This window comes from Nicotiana tomentosiformis, chromosome 5 (assembly GCF_000390325.3).
Source record: "Nicotiana tomentosiformis chromosome 5, ASM39032v3, whole genome shotgun sequence".
Lineage (NCBI taxonomy): Eukaryota > Viridiplantae > Streptophyta > Magnoliopsida > Solanales > Solanaceae > Nicotiana > Nicotiana tomentosiformis.
Genome location: NC_090816.1, coordinates 43,520,995 through 43,537,217, shown reverse-complemented (window position 1 = coordinate 43,537,217; position 16,223 = coordinate 43,520,995). Strand labels below are relative to the sequence as shown.

General features: G+C 39.0%; 1 protein-coding gene across 1 annotated transcript; it reads left to right on the top strand.

The window, feature by feature from the left end:
• Positions 1-486: 486 nt before the first annotated feature.
• On the top strand, positions 487-1,611 carry LOC138892254 (uncharacterized). Its single transcript, XM_070175958.1, has 2 exons — positions 487-822; positions 1,198-1,611. Exons 1-2 carry the CDS (start codon positions 487-489, stop codon positions 1,609-1,611), a joined length of 750 nt encoding a protein of 249 aa, XP_070032059.1.
• The last annotated feature ends 14,612 nt before the right edge of the window (positions 1,612-16,223 follow it).

The window sequence follows — 16,223 nt, the reverse complement described above, 5'->3', positions numbered from 1 at the left end:
TATATATTTTTAAATATTATCTCATTTTTGGTCCTACATTAGTTTGCTTACGACGCATTTTTACGTACGAAAATATAGGGTGTAACAAAGTCACCCAATGTGGTAATCAAATTGGACATGGCAAAGGCTTATGATTGATTGTCATGGTTGTTTTTGATAAAGGTGTTGAGGCACACGGGGTTTGGAGAGATCTTCATTGATATGATATTCAGATTAGTGTCCAATAACTGGTACTCAGTTCTATTGAATGGGCAGGCCAATGGATTCTTTAAATCTTCAAGGGGTGTAAAGAAAGGTGATCCTCTTCCCCCTGTATTGTTCATTCTAGCATCTGAAGTGCTTGGGAGAGCCTTGGATTCTTTGTTTGGCAAACCAGATTTCATAGGCTTTGGCATGCCAAAGTGGATCCAAAACATCAATTATCTATCCTATGCAGATGATACTATTATATTATGTTCTTCTCATTATGGGGCAGTCTAGCTTATCATGAATGTATTGGGGGATTATGAGGCAGCTTCAGGGCAAAAAATCAACAAGGAAAAGTCTTTCTTTTATATGCATGAAAAGGCACCTGCAGATGAAGTGAATATTGTCTATTTGATCACTAAGTTCCAAAGGCAGTCTTTCCCATTCACTTACTTGGGATGTCCAATATTCTATAGTAGAAAGAAGAAGGATTTCTATAAGAGCATTATTTTCAAAGTTCAGGAGAGGTTATCATCATGGAAGGGTAAGCTACTCTCAATTGGTGGAAGGGCAGTGTTGATTGCACATATGTTAGAAAGCATGCCAATTCATCTCCTTTCAGTAGTGAATCCTCCAGTATATATGATCAACTAATTGCACAAGATGCCTGCTAGATTTTATTGGAGCAACTCAGGCAATGGAAGGGCAATACACTGGGCTTCATAGGATAATCTATGTTTACCTAAATATGAGGAAGGTCTTGGTTTTAGATCATTGCATGATATTTCTAAGGCATTGTTTTCCAAGCTTTGGTGGAATTATAGAACAAAGAATACTCTATGGGGTACATTCATGAGAAATAAATATTGCAAGAAGATCAATGAAGTAGTGGTGCCATGGAGAGAGGGATCTCGTGTGTGGAGGAAAATTCATCAAATGAGGGCTGAAGTGGAACACCAAGTGTGGTGTCAATTGAAGAGTGGGAACTCCTACTTTTGGTTTGATAATTAGAATGTACTTAGAGCCCTTTATCATGCTTCAGGTCCAGACCATTGGTGTGATGAATCCATAAAATATGTTGATGATGTGATGGAGAATGGGGCATGGAATGAAGAGCTTTTGAGGGAGTTACTACTAGAGGAGTTAGCTGACCACATTTTGGATTCCATCACACCACCTTCAGATTACTCAATGAATGATAGGCCTTGGTGGAAGCTGAAAACAAAAGGGCAATTTATAGTGAAGTCAGCATGGCAATACATAAGAAAAAAAAGATATAAAAGCAAGCTATACATGTTCTTTTGGGTAAAGGGTGTGCCTTTCAAGAAAAGCTTTTTCATGTGGAGGATGTGGAAGGCAAAACTACCTCAAGATGTTGGTGTTGCAGGAACCCTAAAGAAGAGACATTGCCTCATGTCTTTTTGATATCTCCAGCTGCCAGATTTGTTTGGAACTACTTTGGTGCACCTGCAGGGATCAAAATATAAGGGAAGCAGCTAGTACAAGTGATAAATGAGTGGCGGAATAAACTTGGGAACACACGTTTGAAGGCAATCTATCAAGCTATGCCAAGTCTTATTGTGTGGCATTTGTGGAAGAAAAGGAATCCAGGGCTGCATGGGAAGAATGTATCCTTTAATAGGTTAATCTTTCTGATATCAACCTTGATACAAAAAATTTTTGAAGGAGAGAAGGCCAGGCTTCAAGGGAGTTACCACTAACTGGCCAGATTTACATGAAAAGCAGCTAAATCATATCCCTCAATTGAGGTTCACTAAAGTGTTGTGGCAATTTCCTCGGGATGGTTGGATTAAATGTAATACTGATGGGGCCTTTAGAGGGGAATTTTGAGGAGCTTCATATGGTTTTTGCATTAGGAATGGTATTGGAGATCTTATATATGCCCATGTTGATGTAGTTGAAGAGGCAACCAATTATATTGCGGAAGCACATGCCATTCCTGAAGCAGCCGCGTACATAATTCAAATGCCGTTTCCTCCATGTATAATTGAGACGGACTCTTTACTTATGAAGAAAGTATTGTAGGATGTTTGGGAACCACCGTGGAGCATTGCTAATAAGGTGGATGAAATCAAAAGTCTATTATCTAAGGGTGTGTTCCAAGTAATTCATGTGTTGAGGGAAGAAAACACGTTAGCTGACCAGTTAGCTAACATGACATTGGATCAACAGCATATGGTGCAGGTGCATTCCTTTTGGGGGCTGGAATCAGAAGGAAGATAGATTTTGAATAATGACAAGCTTTAAATACCTTATCTTAGGGTAAGAACTGCCAAAACTAATGATAATTGAAATGAAGGTGATATATATCAAGTATAAGGGGGTGAATCCAGTTAAGAGGAGGAGGAACATGTATTATGATGGAAGGTGGCAGGCTATAAGGAATGGAGATCACAGCACACTTCCAACTCAAATCCTTGGGGAGGAGAGAAGGAAGGAGTGTTTTACTAACATGTTTGATGCTTTTGTAGGTACTTTGGAGGGGGATTGGTTCTATGATTTGGCAAAATCTATTAGGGTGGTATTAGTATCTTTGATACTCATTCCCTATAGGTTTAACCACTACTTAGGACAATCCAGTAACACTCTCTACAAGCCAAAGAAAAGGCTACTTTTGAGCCTTTGCATCATGTCTCATACCTATGTCCAGTGTGGAGATAACAAGAAGGAATTAAAATGCAAGTCCCTTTGCATTAACGACTTCCTAAGGATTACATTAGGTAGGATTTACAGGTCCTATCAAGTTACAATGGCTATTGGCTTCCGTAAGAACATGCTACTGCCCAAAACAGACGAGTTTGGTCATTCGACTTCACACCCTTAGGCGGGTCACTTTAGCAAGTGTTGGATAAGCACCCTGGTATATGTTGCATCTATCACACATGAGGATCTTATCTATAACAGGTTTTCTGCGAGATGGTCCAGGTATGAAAATGTAATATGGAGGCAAAGTTGCTACGAGGCCCCTTCTACCCATGCCTGGACCTATGGTGTTGAAGACCACGCGTGTAATTTACTATCAAAGGCAGCCAATGTCAAGATCAAATCTCATTGTTAGATATCATATGGAGTTGAATGATGATCAAAGTTTCAAGTGCAGTGCCTAGAATCATCCGCAAAGAAGGTCATTCAACTAAAAACGACTTATAAGCTAACAATGTCACCCCAATGCTTAAGGCCTTTAGCTCTCTTTGTACTATCAAAGGGCTATCTTTAACAACATTTTGATAATAGGTTCCACATAATTTCTCTTTTTATGCACTCACAGTTTGTGAGACCTCTAGACATATATTGTTTTATTTTTGATAATTTAAATAAAAAATACCAATAGGCACCCAACTTAGTGGTTTATTTGCTAAACAAATGACCCGACCGGTCATTTTGTATTTTTGAGCCTCGTTTCCACTTTTGAAGCTTCTTGTATGTGTATTTGTGATTTTATGACTTTGGGGGGTCATTAGTTTCGTTTCAGGCAAGTCTTAGAATGATATGGACTATTTGGTTCTTGGTTTAGAATCCTAAGTTGGAAATATTGACTGAAGTTTGACTTTGGTAAAAATGACCTCGGAACGGTGTTTTTATGGATCAAATAGTTTCGTATCATGATTTTAGACTTGGGCATATGCCCGAAATTAAATTTGGAGGTCCCTAGGTTGATTTGACTTCTTTTAATGAAAGTTGGCAATTTGAGGTTTAGAAGTTTTCTCAAGTTTGACCGTAGGTTGACTTTATGGATATCGGGTCTGGAATTTTATTTTAGAACTTGGGATAGGTCCATTTTTCTAGTTAGAACTTTTCTGCAAAATTTGGTGTAATTTGGAGCTGGTTTGATAAGATTCGGATGCTTATCGGGTTCTTGAGTTTTCTTTTGAAATTCATGTATTTTGATATCCGATTCATGGTTCTAGATGTTATTTGGGTATTTTGATTGTGTGAGTAAGTTCGTATGATATTTTTAGACTTGTGTTGATATTTGGTTTGGATCTCCGAGGTCTTGGGTGAGTTTTGAATATGTTTTGGATTTGTTTGGAGTCATTTCCAGCTAGCTAGTGTGATGATACCTCAAGTGTCGCAATTGCGATCATAGCAGGGGGTTTCAGGTATCGCATTTGCGATATCTAGATTTCATTTGCAAAGAAGTACCTGGGTTGGTAGTTTAGCATTTGTGACCATTTGGCCGTATTTTCAAGGAGAGCAGACTTCCCAAATGCAAAGTCAATGTTGTATTTGCGACTTCCCCATTAGGTTGTCAGGCGCCGCAATTGTGACATCTGCACATGAACAAAAAGGATGGGAAGTCTAGATTTGATCTCATTTCTCTAATTTTAGAACCCTAGACTCAGTAAGAGGCAATTTGGGGAGGGGAATTTCACTTAAAATCATTGGGTAAGTGATTTTTATCTATTTTCAATTATATTACATGAGATTTAACATCAAATTCAAGAGAATCTAAGAGAAATTTTGGGAAAAGTTTGTGTGTGTTTTGAAAAAATTAAATTTTGGATTTGAGAGTCGAATTGGACTCGGATTTGAAATGAAAACACATATATGGACTCGTGGGGTTATGGGTAGTCAGGATCTACCCTTGGACCCGAATTTTGACCGGGCGAGCCAGGGGTTGACTTTTGTTGACATTTAGGGAATTTTGTTATGATCTTAGCTTTATTAATCGAAATTGATTCCTCTTGCATTGTTTGATGATATTAAGTCATTTTTTTATTAGATTTGAGTTGTGCGGAGGCAAATTTTAAGGGAAAAGCTATTGTTGAGTGTTGATTTTGCCAAGTTGAGGTAGGTATCTTACCTATCTTATGGGTGTGTTGTGCGCCACACTTCTAACTGGGAGGCTACAGAGCATTTATGAAATGCTACCCTTCTTTCGTTTCCAGATTGTGCCATTGAGCTAAGTTATAAGAAGTCAGTATGAAGCTCCTACCATGTTGTGTATGCACCAGAGGTGCAAGTATTATAGTAGAGCTTTAAGGCATGGATGTAAATTCCACCTATATGTAAGGGAAGTTATGAAAGCGACAGAAGATACGATGTGACATTTAAAGGTAAGTAAGGTAAAAGTGAAGAAGGTACGAGATACTCAAGTACATACGGTTGTGAATAGTCCAGACTTTAGATAGAGCCTTAGAAGCGATGTGATTCAGTATCCAGAAATGATAGTGGTGTCATCAGTAGCACATCTTCCAGCCTATGGTTTCTAGGTACCAAGAGGTCTAGTTACGAGAGAAAAAAAGAATTAGAGTCTACATGATGTCTCGCTTGAGGTTCCAGAATAACACAAGGAAATCTATGGTGCTAGCAAGTTAAATGAAGGTTGCGAGTAGTATGAATAGATACATGTAGGTTGCAAGATAAAGTATGGTAGAGCGACAAGGTTTAATATAGACAGGAGTAAGGATAGGAAAAGATGACGAGAATAGGTAAGACCTTGGGATTAAGCCCATAAAAACTAGAGAGTTGATGGTTTTCGTAAGTTATTGAAAGCTCAATATAGCTTGAATAGACACACAAGAGTTTAAAACTAGGAGCATTTAGAAGAGATGGAATGCTGCCTTGGTATCAGAACAAGAGTGTGAGTAGTTAGAGTGTGATAAATGATAAGAGGATGATGTTTAGGAATATAGTCTTCGATTTAAGTTATGATTCAACGAGAAGGGATTTTATGAATTGCACAGTATTAGACTACCTCCCATAAGATAACCACATTGAGATGCTATGAAATATGATTATTAAAGTATAGTATCATCCCTAAGGATGATGATAAAAATAACCTCAGTATTGGCCAGCGAGATGTGAGCCCTGATAAGAATGTATTACGTAAGAAGTTTCGAGTTATCGCTTGTGGATTATAGATAATATTAAAGTGAATTAACAATATAGAGATAAAATTTTTGAGGCTATAGAATAGAATATAGCAATCGTCGTAAATTCATCAAAGTACCAAACGTAGAATTTCAGTACACTTGTAGATGCCTAGAGGAACAGCTTGTCATAGTTCTGTATATGTTTTCAAAGTGAGGCCTAGAGATGGGCTAAAAGCCGGAGGAAAAAGAAGAGAAGAGTTGCGTAGGCATGTGTACAAGGACATATTTGTATAGCATGCATGACAGAAGATAGCAATAATTATGAGATTGGAAAATTCTGACCACAGGTCATGGTGTGAATAAAAGGCCTAAAAGGGGGAATGCCCTGGACATTGGATTTATTTGCGGAACAATTTCCTAGATAGAAAGGATAGTACTAAAGTATTAGTATGAGCTGTAGGTTATGATACTGATAAGAGCATCAACCATCATTCAAGGACCGATGTTCCAAAGAGGGGAATGATGTTACACTCCATGTTTTCGTACATAAAGTACATCATAAGTCAATTGATGTAAGCTCGTAAATGAGATTCTCTTTGAAGTATATAAAGAAATTTAATCATGTACCTTGGAGGTTACAAATATTTAAGATCATGATGAGAAAGTACTAAGAGGGTTGGAAAGTTTAAACGCTAAACGAGTCAAGCAAAATTCGTCAAAAATCGGAAAGTTTGAAATGTTATAACCCATATTTTGGGGTGAGACTAGGGTGATTAACATGATAAGAAGGTGATTTTAATGAGATATTTTAATCGTATGATAGTCATATTTTAATATTTAAAGTCAAGCGAGATATGAAACAAAAAGTCGTCACAAGTTACGTTAAAGAATTTAGTTGAAATTTGGATCTATTATCGCTGAGCTTTTCTCCCAATATACTTGGAGTTACGGAGTGATCAACCCATCAAATTGAAAATCTACGAGTCTAGTTTCCAACACATTAAATTTTTAATATAACAACGGAATAGAAAGATATTCGCATTTTTCCGAGAATACGCAAGAAGCTTCCTATAGGGCCCACTTAGGCGGTGGATGACCCTTGAACATTTTAAAGTGGTTCGAAGGCACATTTTTGGTAACTTTCGACCAAGGAAAGTTCCAAAACTCTCACAACACCTCTATAAAGTTCTCTATGGTTCAAAATCGAATCCAAGGTGGTTTTACCTAAACCTAACCTTAAAAGTTAGCGTAAGTTAAGAAAAGAGTCTCTATGGTGTTGTGATGTCATTAAGGGTACTTGTAAGCCAAGAGAAGCTTTGGTTTAAGTTTTTTATAATTATTTAAAGTAATTATAACACCCTATTGCTTGTTCTTAATCTTATCTATGTGCTGGTTAAGTTATTTTGATGAAGAATTACAAGATAGCACTTGAATTGGTATAAGAGGTTGTTGTCTTTTATTGGACTATTTTGGAGTTCGTATATATGAGTTAATATGGTTGGAAATCATGGATAATAGCTTGGTTATAATGTTTTTATTGTTGTTGTGCTTTTAAATATGTTGAGTATGTTGAAGATGTTGTAATTAGGAGAAGAAGTGACCACACAATACCTAGAAGTTTTACATGTTGTTGTTATATCTTGTTGGGTTGTTTGATGTTACTTTTATGATGGATAAAAGGTTGGAATGTCATGTCAATATATATGTTTATATGCTGGACCTGTTGATGGTGTTCCAAGTATAGGGGAGACGAGAAAAAGTGTTGGGGTTTAGTTCCAATCCAAGCTTGCCTCTCGTCGTGTTAAATAATAGTTTCATTAGTGACGTTTGTGCACTGGTTGTGTTGTAGATTGATTTGTGTTGCTGGGATGTTTTGTGTGTTGTGGTGCTGAAAGTATACAGTTAAATGTTGTATGTGTTATGGTTGTTTCTATGTCCTTGGGAAAACAGGAGAGATGCAGTCCGTTTTAATATAAAATAAGTTTGTCCTTCATTGTACGATAGTTGCATCTTTCGTAGCACAACAATAGCATTATTATCATTGTTATATATTAAAGTGCGATGAGACGAGTTCAACCTGGTTATGGGGTAGATTGTGATAAGGTATGATAAAGCTAATCCTTCCTTCTTTTGGCACGATCCAGGTAACGAAAAGTAAACGTAATGTTATTCCACAAATGGTTCTACTCTTTGTAGTTGAGGATGTCTACATTATTCATTCTTGTGAAATATAACTCAAAGAATGTCCAAGTATGTTCCTAAGTCCCAATTGAGGCATACAATAATGTAATAATGATCATAAAAGGATCTTCATGCATTTACCACCAAGCTACAATCAGTTGGGCAGTTACATATTTACTACCGAGGGTGGCTGGTTGGGCAGTCATGCATTTACCACCGACCTACGACCGGTTGGGCAGTCATGCATTTACCACCGACCTATGACCGGTTGGGAAGTCAAGAGCTACGCCTAGTAGGGCACTTATCAGCAGTTGGTCAGTTATGTATTATTATTTACCACCGGTTGGGAAGACACGTATCTAACACCGAGCTACAACCGGTCGGGCAGTTACCACCGATAGGTTTGGCAGACATATTACAATATGGTAAATAGTCCTAAAGAGAAGCATAAAATATATAAGTATAATTAGTATGCATATCATGGTTCTCAGTGGCACTTTAGAGGTTCAGGTTGATTCTTATATCTCTGTTATTGATGTTGGCTATTTGTTATGATTTAGTTCTATCTTACATACTCGATACACTATTCGTACAGACGTCCTTTTTGTTGTGGACACTGCATTCATGCCTACAGGTGTAGGTAATCAGTTTAATGTGCCCTCATATTAGACGAGGTTAGTATTCAATGAAGGATCAATAAGACTCCACTTCATTCAGAGAGCAATCAAGTTTATAAGTTATCGTGTTTGAGTTTTGCTACAGACATATGGGTAGGATAGAGCCTTGTCTCGACAATGTTTCAATGTTAAATACTCTTAGAGGCTTTGTAGATACTAGTTCGTTATGTACAGTATGTAAGAGGCCTTGACAAAATATGTGTATTAATTGTTTTAGTATGATGGCTTGCTGATACAGCATTTTCAAACTTATAGTTAAACAATACGAGTTGTGGGCATGTTGTCCCATGATAGTTACAGAAACAATGAGGTCAACCAAGTCAACCTATGTAAGTTCTAGTTTTGTTTGAATGATTATGACTTATAGAATGGTTCTGTCGGGCCAGTACGGCATCGGGTAGCAGCCAAGCCTCCCCAGGTTTGGGGCATGACATCCCTTAGTTGGAGGCTTAAGTTATAAGAGTTAACCGAAGTTTGACTTTTTGTAAATTATTTAGGAATGGTGGTTTGATGATTCCAATAGTTTTTTATGGTAATTTTGGACTTACACGTATGTTCGAATTTGGATTTGGGGGTTTTTAGGTTATTTTGTATTGAATTGGCCAAAATTGGAAAGTTGAAGTTTTGGAAGATTGGTAGGTTTGATCGAGGGTTGACTTTATTTATATCGGGTTTAGATTGTGGTTTCGGTAGTTAGTATAGGTTTTTTGTATCATTTGGGACTTGCATGCAAAATTTGAGATCATTCCGAGATGATTTGATATGGTTTGGCATGAATCTTGCAAGTTGAAAGTTCATTAGTTCATTAGGCTTGAATTGAGGTGTGATTCATAGTTTTGGTGTTATTTGGTGTGATTTGAGACCTCGAGTAGGTTTGTTTTATGTTTTGGGATTGGTTGGTGTGATTAAATGAGGTCCCAGGAGCCTCGGGTGTGTTTCCGAAGAGTTTCAAACCATTTCCCCTTGTTTCAGATTGCTGTTGGCTGGTGTCTAGTTTCCTTCTTCGTGATCGCGAAGAGGGAGTCACGATCGCGGAGGGCTAATTATTTTCAGGCAAGTTTGTACTTCGCGTTCGCGAAGTCGAGGATGCGTTTGTGGAGCTGGGCGAGGCTGTAACTTTAGGATCGCGAAAAGAGATCTTTGTTCATGAAGAAGAAAGGTCTGGCGGGGGTGGGACTCATTTATTGTTTGCGATCGCGTGGGCTAACCCGCTTTCGCATAAGTAGTGTGAGATTGGGCATCGCGTTCATGACTGGCATATCGTGTTCGCAAAGAAAGTATTTAGTGGCTACGTGGGGTTGTTCTTTGCGATTGCGAAGGTACTTTCGTGATTGTGATGTGTATACCTGGGCAGACCCATTCAATGCTCTATTTCAAAGGCTTTTGTTATTTTATCAAATTTTTATTTAGAGAGGTCGGTTTTGGGCAATGTTGGAGGGGATTTTCACAACTTGGTTTGAGGTAAGTATTTTTTGCTCTGATTTGTTTATATTTCATTAATCGAACCTTGAATTTAGCGATTGTTTGATGAATCAAATTGAGGAAATTGGGGATTCAGTAAAACATTTTCTAAAACAAAAATTGATGATTTGAAGGTCGATTTGTGGTCAGTATTGGTTCTATTTGGTATGGTTGGACTCGTATCGGAATGAGTATTTGGAATTTGTGAGTTTTATTGGGTTCTAGGGTGTGGGCCCAGGGTTGACCTTTTGAGTTAACTATCTGATTTTAGTTAAAGATCGAAACTTTATTGTTCGAAATTGTTTCCTATGGCTTTTATTTAAGATATTAAGCTATTTAGGGTAGATTGATGTTGTCCGGAGATTGTTCTACGTGTGAAGGGCTTCTTAGGGTATTGATTTAGCTTCTTTGAGGTAGGTATCTTGCCAAACCTTGTGTGGGGATAAACCCCCTAGGTGCTAGTCCTGTTATTTTGATTTCTATGATGTGAAAGTGACGTGTATATGAGGTGACGAGCAAGTATATGGGTACCATGTGAGATTTTGATCGGTATAGATAGTAGGTTATTAATATGCCTTAGTGTGACAATTAACATTATATGAAACATGTTGAGATCATTTTATGACTATTTGATCATGATCATTACATAGACTTAGACATAATCATGCTATATTTATTGTACACCCCTCCGCTTTTATGATTATTATTATGTCCATGTGCACTGTTGTTGAAAGTTGTGATATTACATCATGATGGAACTTTGGTATCATTATTTGCGGTATTGTGGCACTTGGTAGTATTGGTTTTGAGGTGTTATGCCACTTGTGGACATGTTGAAAAGATTGATTGGGGTGTCAGCACGAGGTTCTTTTTGTCGTGCGATTATGTCTATTGTTGTGTGTGTGGGGTGAAATAAAGGTAGAAGTATGTCGGACTGCCCACATGGCAAAATAAGGGTGTCTTGGCGTATCATTTTTATGTGCACATGCGGCGCAATAAAGGGGGAGTTGTTGATGATGTTATGTGATATTTCGGGGTGTCCTTATTGTTGTTGTGATTGTATTGAGACGGGGTTGTTTATTTTATTTCATGATTGTGTCAGAAAGCTTCCGTTTTGCCGTTATTTGAGTTAATGACTATGTTTGACGTGTTATCACATGCCTCACCTATATTTGATGTTTTAGGATCAAAGATGGGCTTATTATCCTAAGTTGTTATTACACACTCTATAGGGGGTTTTGTTACTATTTTCCATTATATTTCTGTTATATCTTTTCTTCAATATATGCATTGCACAACGTATATGTCTATTGAGTATCAAACGACTTGAACCTCATTTCTACTCCTCCGAGGTTAGTCTTGATACTTATTGGGTACCGATTATGGTGTACTCATACTATGCTTCTGCATATTTTTGTGTAGATCAAGGTATTTCGGATTGGGCTGATCCGCAGTGAGGTGTTTGGTACACCGGAGACTTCAAGGTATCTTTGCATGACTCGACCACAGGCCTTGGAGTCACCCTTTTATTTCATTTATACTATTTGTGTATTTTGGACAGTACCGTATTTGTGAGATGTTCTCATGTATTTAGTTAGAGATTGTGACTTTGTACCACCTAGTTCGGGGAAGTTATGTTGAGTTTCGCCGTTTTGGCATGTATTATTCCTATTTCCACACTTATGTTTAATTCTGTTTTCGTTATATCATTTTTTATTACTTTAAATAATGTTAAATGACCGTCTTACCTAGATTTGAAACTAGGTGTCATCACGACTCATAAGGAGGGATTTGGGTAGTGACAAGTCGGTATCTAGGTTCATAGGTTCTACAAGTCACGAGTAAGTTTAGAAGAGTGTTGCGGATTAGTATGAAGATGTCTGTACTTATCTTTGAGAGGATACGAAAATATTAGGAAATTTCATTTCTTTCATTCCTTTTCATGCGGATTTATTGATTTCGGAGCTTGAGATATTGTCTTTATATTCTCTCATAGATGGTGAAGACACACACTATCGGATCAGCTCAGCAGACGCCCGTGCCCCTGCTAGAACCGTGAGAGGTCGGGGCTGAGGTAGAGGCCTAGGAGGGGACATGCTATAACTAGAGCACCTGCCAGAGTAGCAGCTGAGGAGCCATCAGTAGCTCCGATTAGGGACCAGGCACGAGAGACACCTATTGCTACCCTTGAACTTCAGGAGATTTTGGCATATTTCCTGAGCATTTTCGGTACTTTGGCTCAAGCGGGATTAATCCCAGTTTCACCAGCCACTTCTCAGGCTGGGGGAGGACCCTAGAGTCCCGCCACCCGTACTCCAGAGTGGAAGGCTCATTCTGATCAAGCTCCGTGTGTTATATCAGTACTTCATGTGCTGTCGATTCAGCCTGAGGTCAGGCCAGTGGCATCGGAGGAGGAGCAGAAGAGTTTAGAAAGGTTCAAGAAGTATTTTCCTACTACGTTCAGTGACGCCGCTTTTGAGAATGCACTTAGTTTTCTAGATTAGTGTCACTGTATTCTGTGAGCTATGGGCATAGTGAAGGTGAGCGGGGTTGACCTTACAACCTTCCATCTGACAGAGCTGACATATAGATGGTGGCAGGCTTATGAGGAGTGTAGGCCAGTTGAAGCAGCGCCACTCACTTGGGCTTAGTTCTCTGATCGATTTTTGATGGAGTTCATCCCAATGACGTTTAGGGATGCATTGAGCACAGAGTTCGAGTAGTTGCATCAGGGGACTATAATCGTGTATGAGTATGCTATGATGTTTGCTGATTTGTCTTATCATGCATCTGCTTTGATTTCCAATACTAGAGAGAGTTCGTAGATTCATTGTGGGACTCATCTACAGCCTCAGGTTTTGGATGCCATGGGAGTTGGAGACTGGTGCTCCATTCCAGCAAGTCATAGAGATTGTTAGGAGGTTGGAGAATATCAGCAGTCAGGAGAGGGAGGATATGGAGTCTATCAAGCCTTGTGGTTTTGAAGGATTCAGGGGCTCCTACTATGGGGGCAAGCTCCTCCATGGCAGAGGTTTTACCTGTCGACTAGCTCAATCTGCACTTTGCGTTACTCATGATGCTCTAGCTAGTTAGGGACCTCAAGATACTAATATGGGACAACCATCTTTCAGTGCACCTTTTGCACATGGTTCCAACATTGGCTACTCTAGCCGATTGGGTCAGACTCAATACTGGTAGCCACTCCCGGAGAGAGGGTGTTTTGAGTATGGCAAGGGCACATTATGAGGGATTATCCCTGACTAAGGATGGGTGGACCTCCGCATGGTACTCAAGCTATGGTTTATACTCCAGTTGCTACTCAACCTGCGCAGCCAGTTTGAGGTGGAGGACATGTGTGTAGAGGTTGTCATCGGAGGACTGAGGCAGTTTCATCGGATGTTGACATCACAATTATTGTTCCGATTTGTTATAGAGATGTATCATTTTTGTTTGACCTTGGTTCCACTTATTCATATGTGTCATCCTATTTTATTCATATTTAGACATGTCTCGTAATTCTTTGTATATCCATGTTTATGTGTCTATGCATGTTAGGGATTCTATTATGGTTGAACGTGTCTATTGGTCGTGTTTGGTAACTATCAGCGATTATGAGACCAGGGTTGACTGTCTACTACTCACTATAGTGGAGTTTGATGTGATTTTGGGCATGGAGTGGTTGTCACAATAGCATACTGTTCTGTATAGGTCACGCTAAGACTATAATGTTGACCATGCCATGGTTACTGAGTTTAGAGTGGAGAGGTACACTGGGTCATGTTCCTATAAGGGTGGTGTCCTTTCTAAAGGCACAACAGATGGTTGAGAAGGGGTGCTTGTCATTTTTAGCCTTTGTGAGGGATGCCAATGTCGATACTCCTACTGTTGCGTTAGTTCCGGTAGTGAGAGGGTTTCCAGACGTGTTTCTAGTATACCTACCGGGCATGCCACCAGATAGGAATACTGATTTTTGTATTGAGTTGGTGCCGAGCACTCATCCAATCTCTATTTCACCATATAGTATGGCACCGATGGAGTTAAAGAAATTAAAGGACAACATCAGAAGTTGCTTGATAAGGGTTTCGTCAGACTGAGTATCTTGCCTTGGGGCGCTCTAGTTCTATTTCTGATGAAGAAAGACGACGCTTTGAGGATGTATATTGACTACAAGCAGTTGAACAAGGTAACAGTCAAGAACAAGTACCCATTATTACGTATTGATGATTTGGTTGATCAGATTCAGGGTGCTAAGGTTTTTTTGAAGATTGACGTGAGATCGGGCTTCCATCAGTTGAAGATCCGGGCTTCAGATATTCCGAAGATGACTTTCAGGACTCGCTATGGTCAATATGAGTTTCTTGTGATGTTTTTTTGGTTAACCAATACCCCAGCAGCCTTTATGCATTTAATGAACAACGTGTTCGGACATATCTTGTTTCCTTTGTCATCATGTTCGTTGATGATATATTTGTGTATTCTCGCGGTCGGGAGGATCATGAGCAACAATTGAGGATTGTGCTCCAGACATTGAGGGAGAAGAAACTATATGCTAAATTCTTCAGTTGCATTCTTGGGCCACGTGGTGTCTAGTGAGGGGATTAAGGTGGATCCGAAGAAAATTGAGTCAGTTCAGAGTTGGCCCAGATTGTCTTATGCTACATAGATCCAGAGTTTCCTTAGATTGTCTAGGTATTATTATCATTTTGTAGAGGGTGTCTAGTCCATTGTAGCACCTTTGACTAGACTGGCTTGGAAGGGTGTCCCATTCCGGTGATCTGACGAGTGTGAGGAGAGCTTTCATAAGTACAAGACTGGCTTGACTATAGCTCCAGTTCTAGTTTTTCCTTTAGCATCAGGTTCTTATACAGTCTATTGCGATGCTTCATGGATTGGCATCAGGTGTGTGCTGATGCAGGACGGTAGAGTTTCACGTCGGTTGAAGCCCCATGAGAAGAACAACACAGTGCACAATTTGGAGGTTGCAGCCATTGTTCAAGCACTGATGATTTGGTGGCATTGTCTTTACAGCATGACATATGAGGTGTTCACTGATCACAGGAGTTTACAACACCTATTCAAGCAAAATGATATGAACTTGAGAAAACGGGGGTGGTTATAGCTACTAAAGGACTATGATATCATTATTCTTTTTCATATCAGAGAGGCCAATGTGGTGGATGATGCTTTGAGTAGGAAGGTTGAGAGCATGGGTAGTCTTGCGATGATTCCAGTTAGAGAGAGATATTTAGCTTTGGATGTTCGGGCTTTGGCCAACAGGTTCGTGAGATTGGTTGTTTTGGAGCTTAGCCAGGTTGTTGCTTGTGTGGTTTCACGGTCTTCTTTGTTTGAGCGCATCAAGACACGTCAGTATCATGATGTACCCATTCTTTATCACTAAGCTCAGCTTCCTATATGATCCGCATGGAAGGAATTTCTACCTCGGCAGGTATAACAGGTTCAGTACCATAAACCAATAGATAGGGAGTTACCCCGGTTGATGTTCAGACCCTAGTGCAGTATCCAAGCAAAGCAAATGATAACTTCTCATGCCATTTGACGAGCGCAAAACACAACACAAAATTGATGCTCGCTAATCAAAGATAGTATAGAAAAATATCGTCTCCACATGGATTAGATTTAAATAATGTTCTAGTAATTTTTGGCTTAATTACTATTTAGGAGGGTCAACACTTGAGTTGGAGTGATTACTACTACAATAACTACTAAATTAAGACTACTATTAATTAGACTCAATCACAGAGAATGAGGGATGAACTAAAATGGTTTGTAAATAATATGAGAAAGTATGTCCATGACATGATAGGTGTAAGATAGTTATTCGAGATTTAACTCTGTTTCAATTCACGTCTAATTTTCTAAT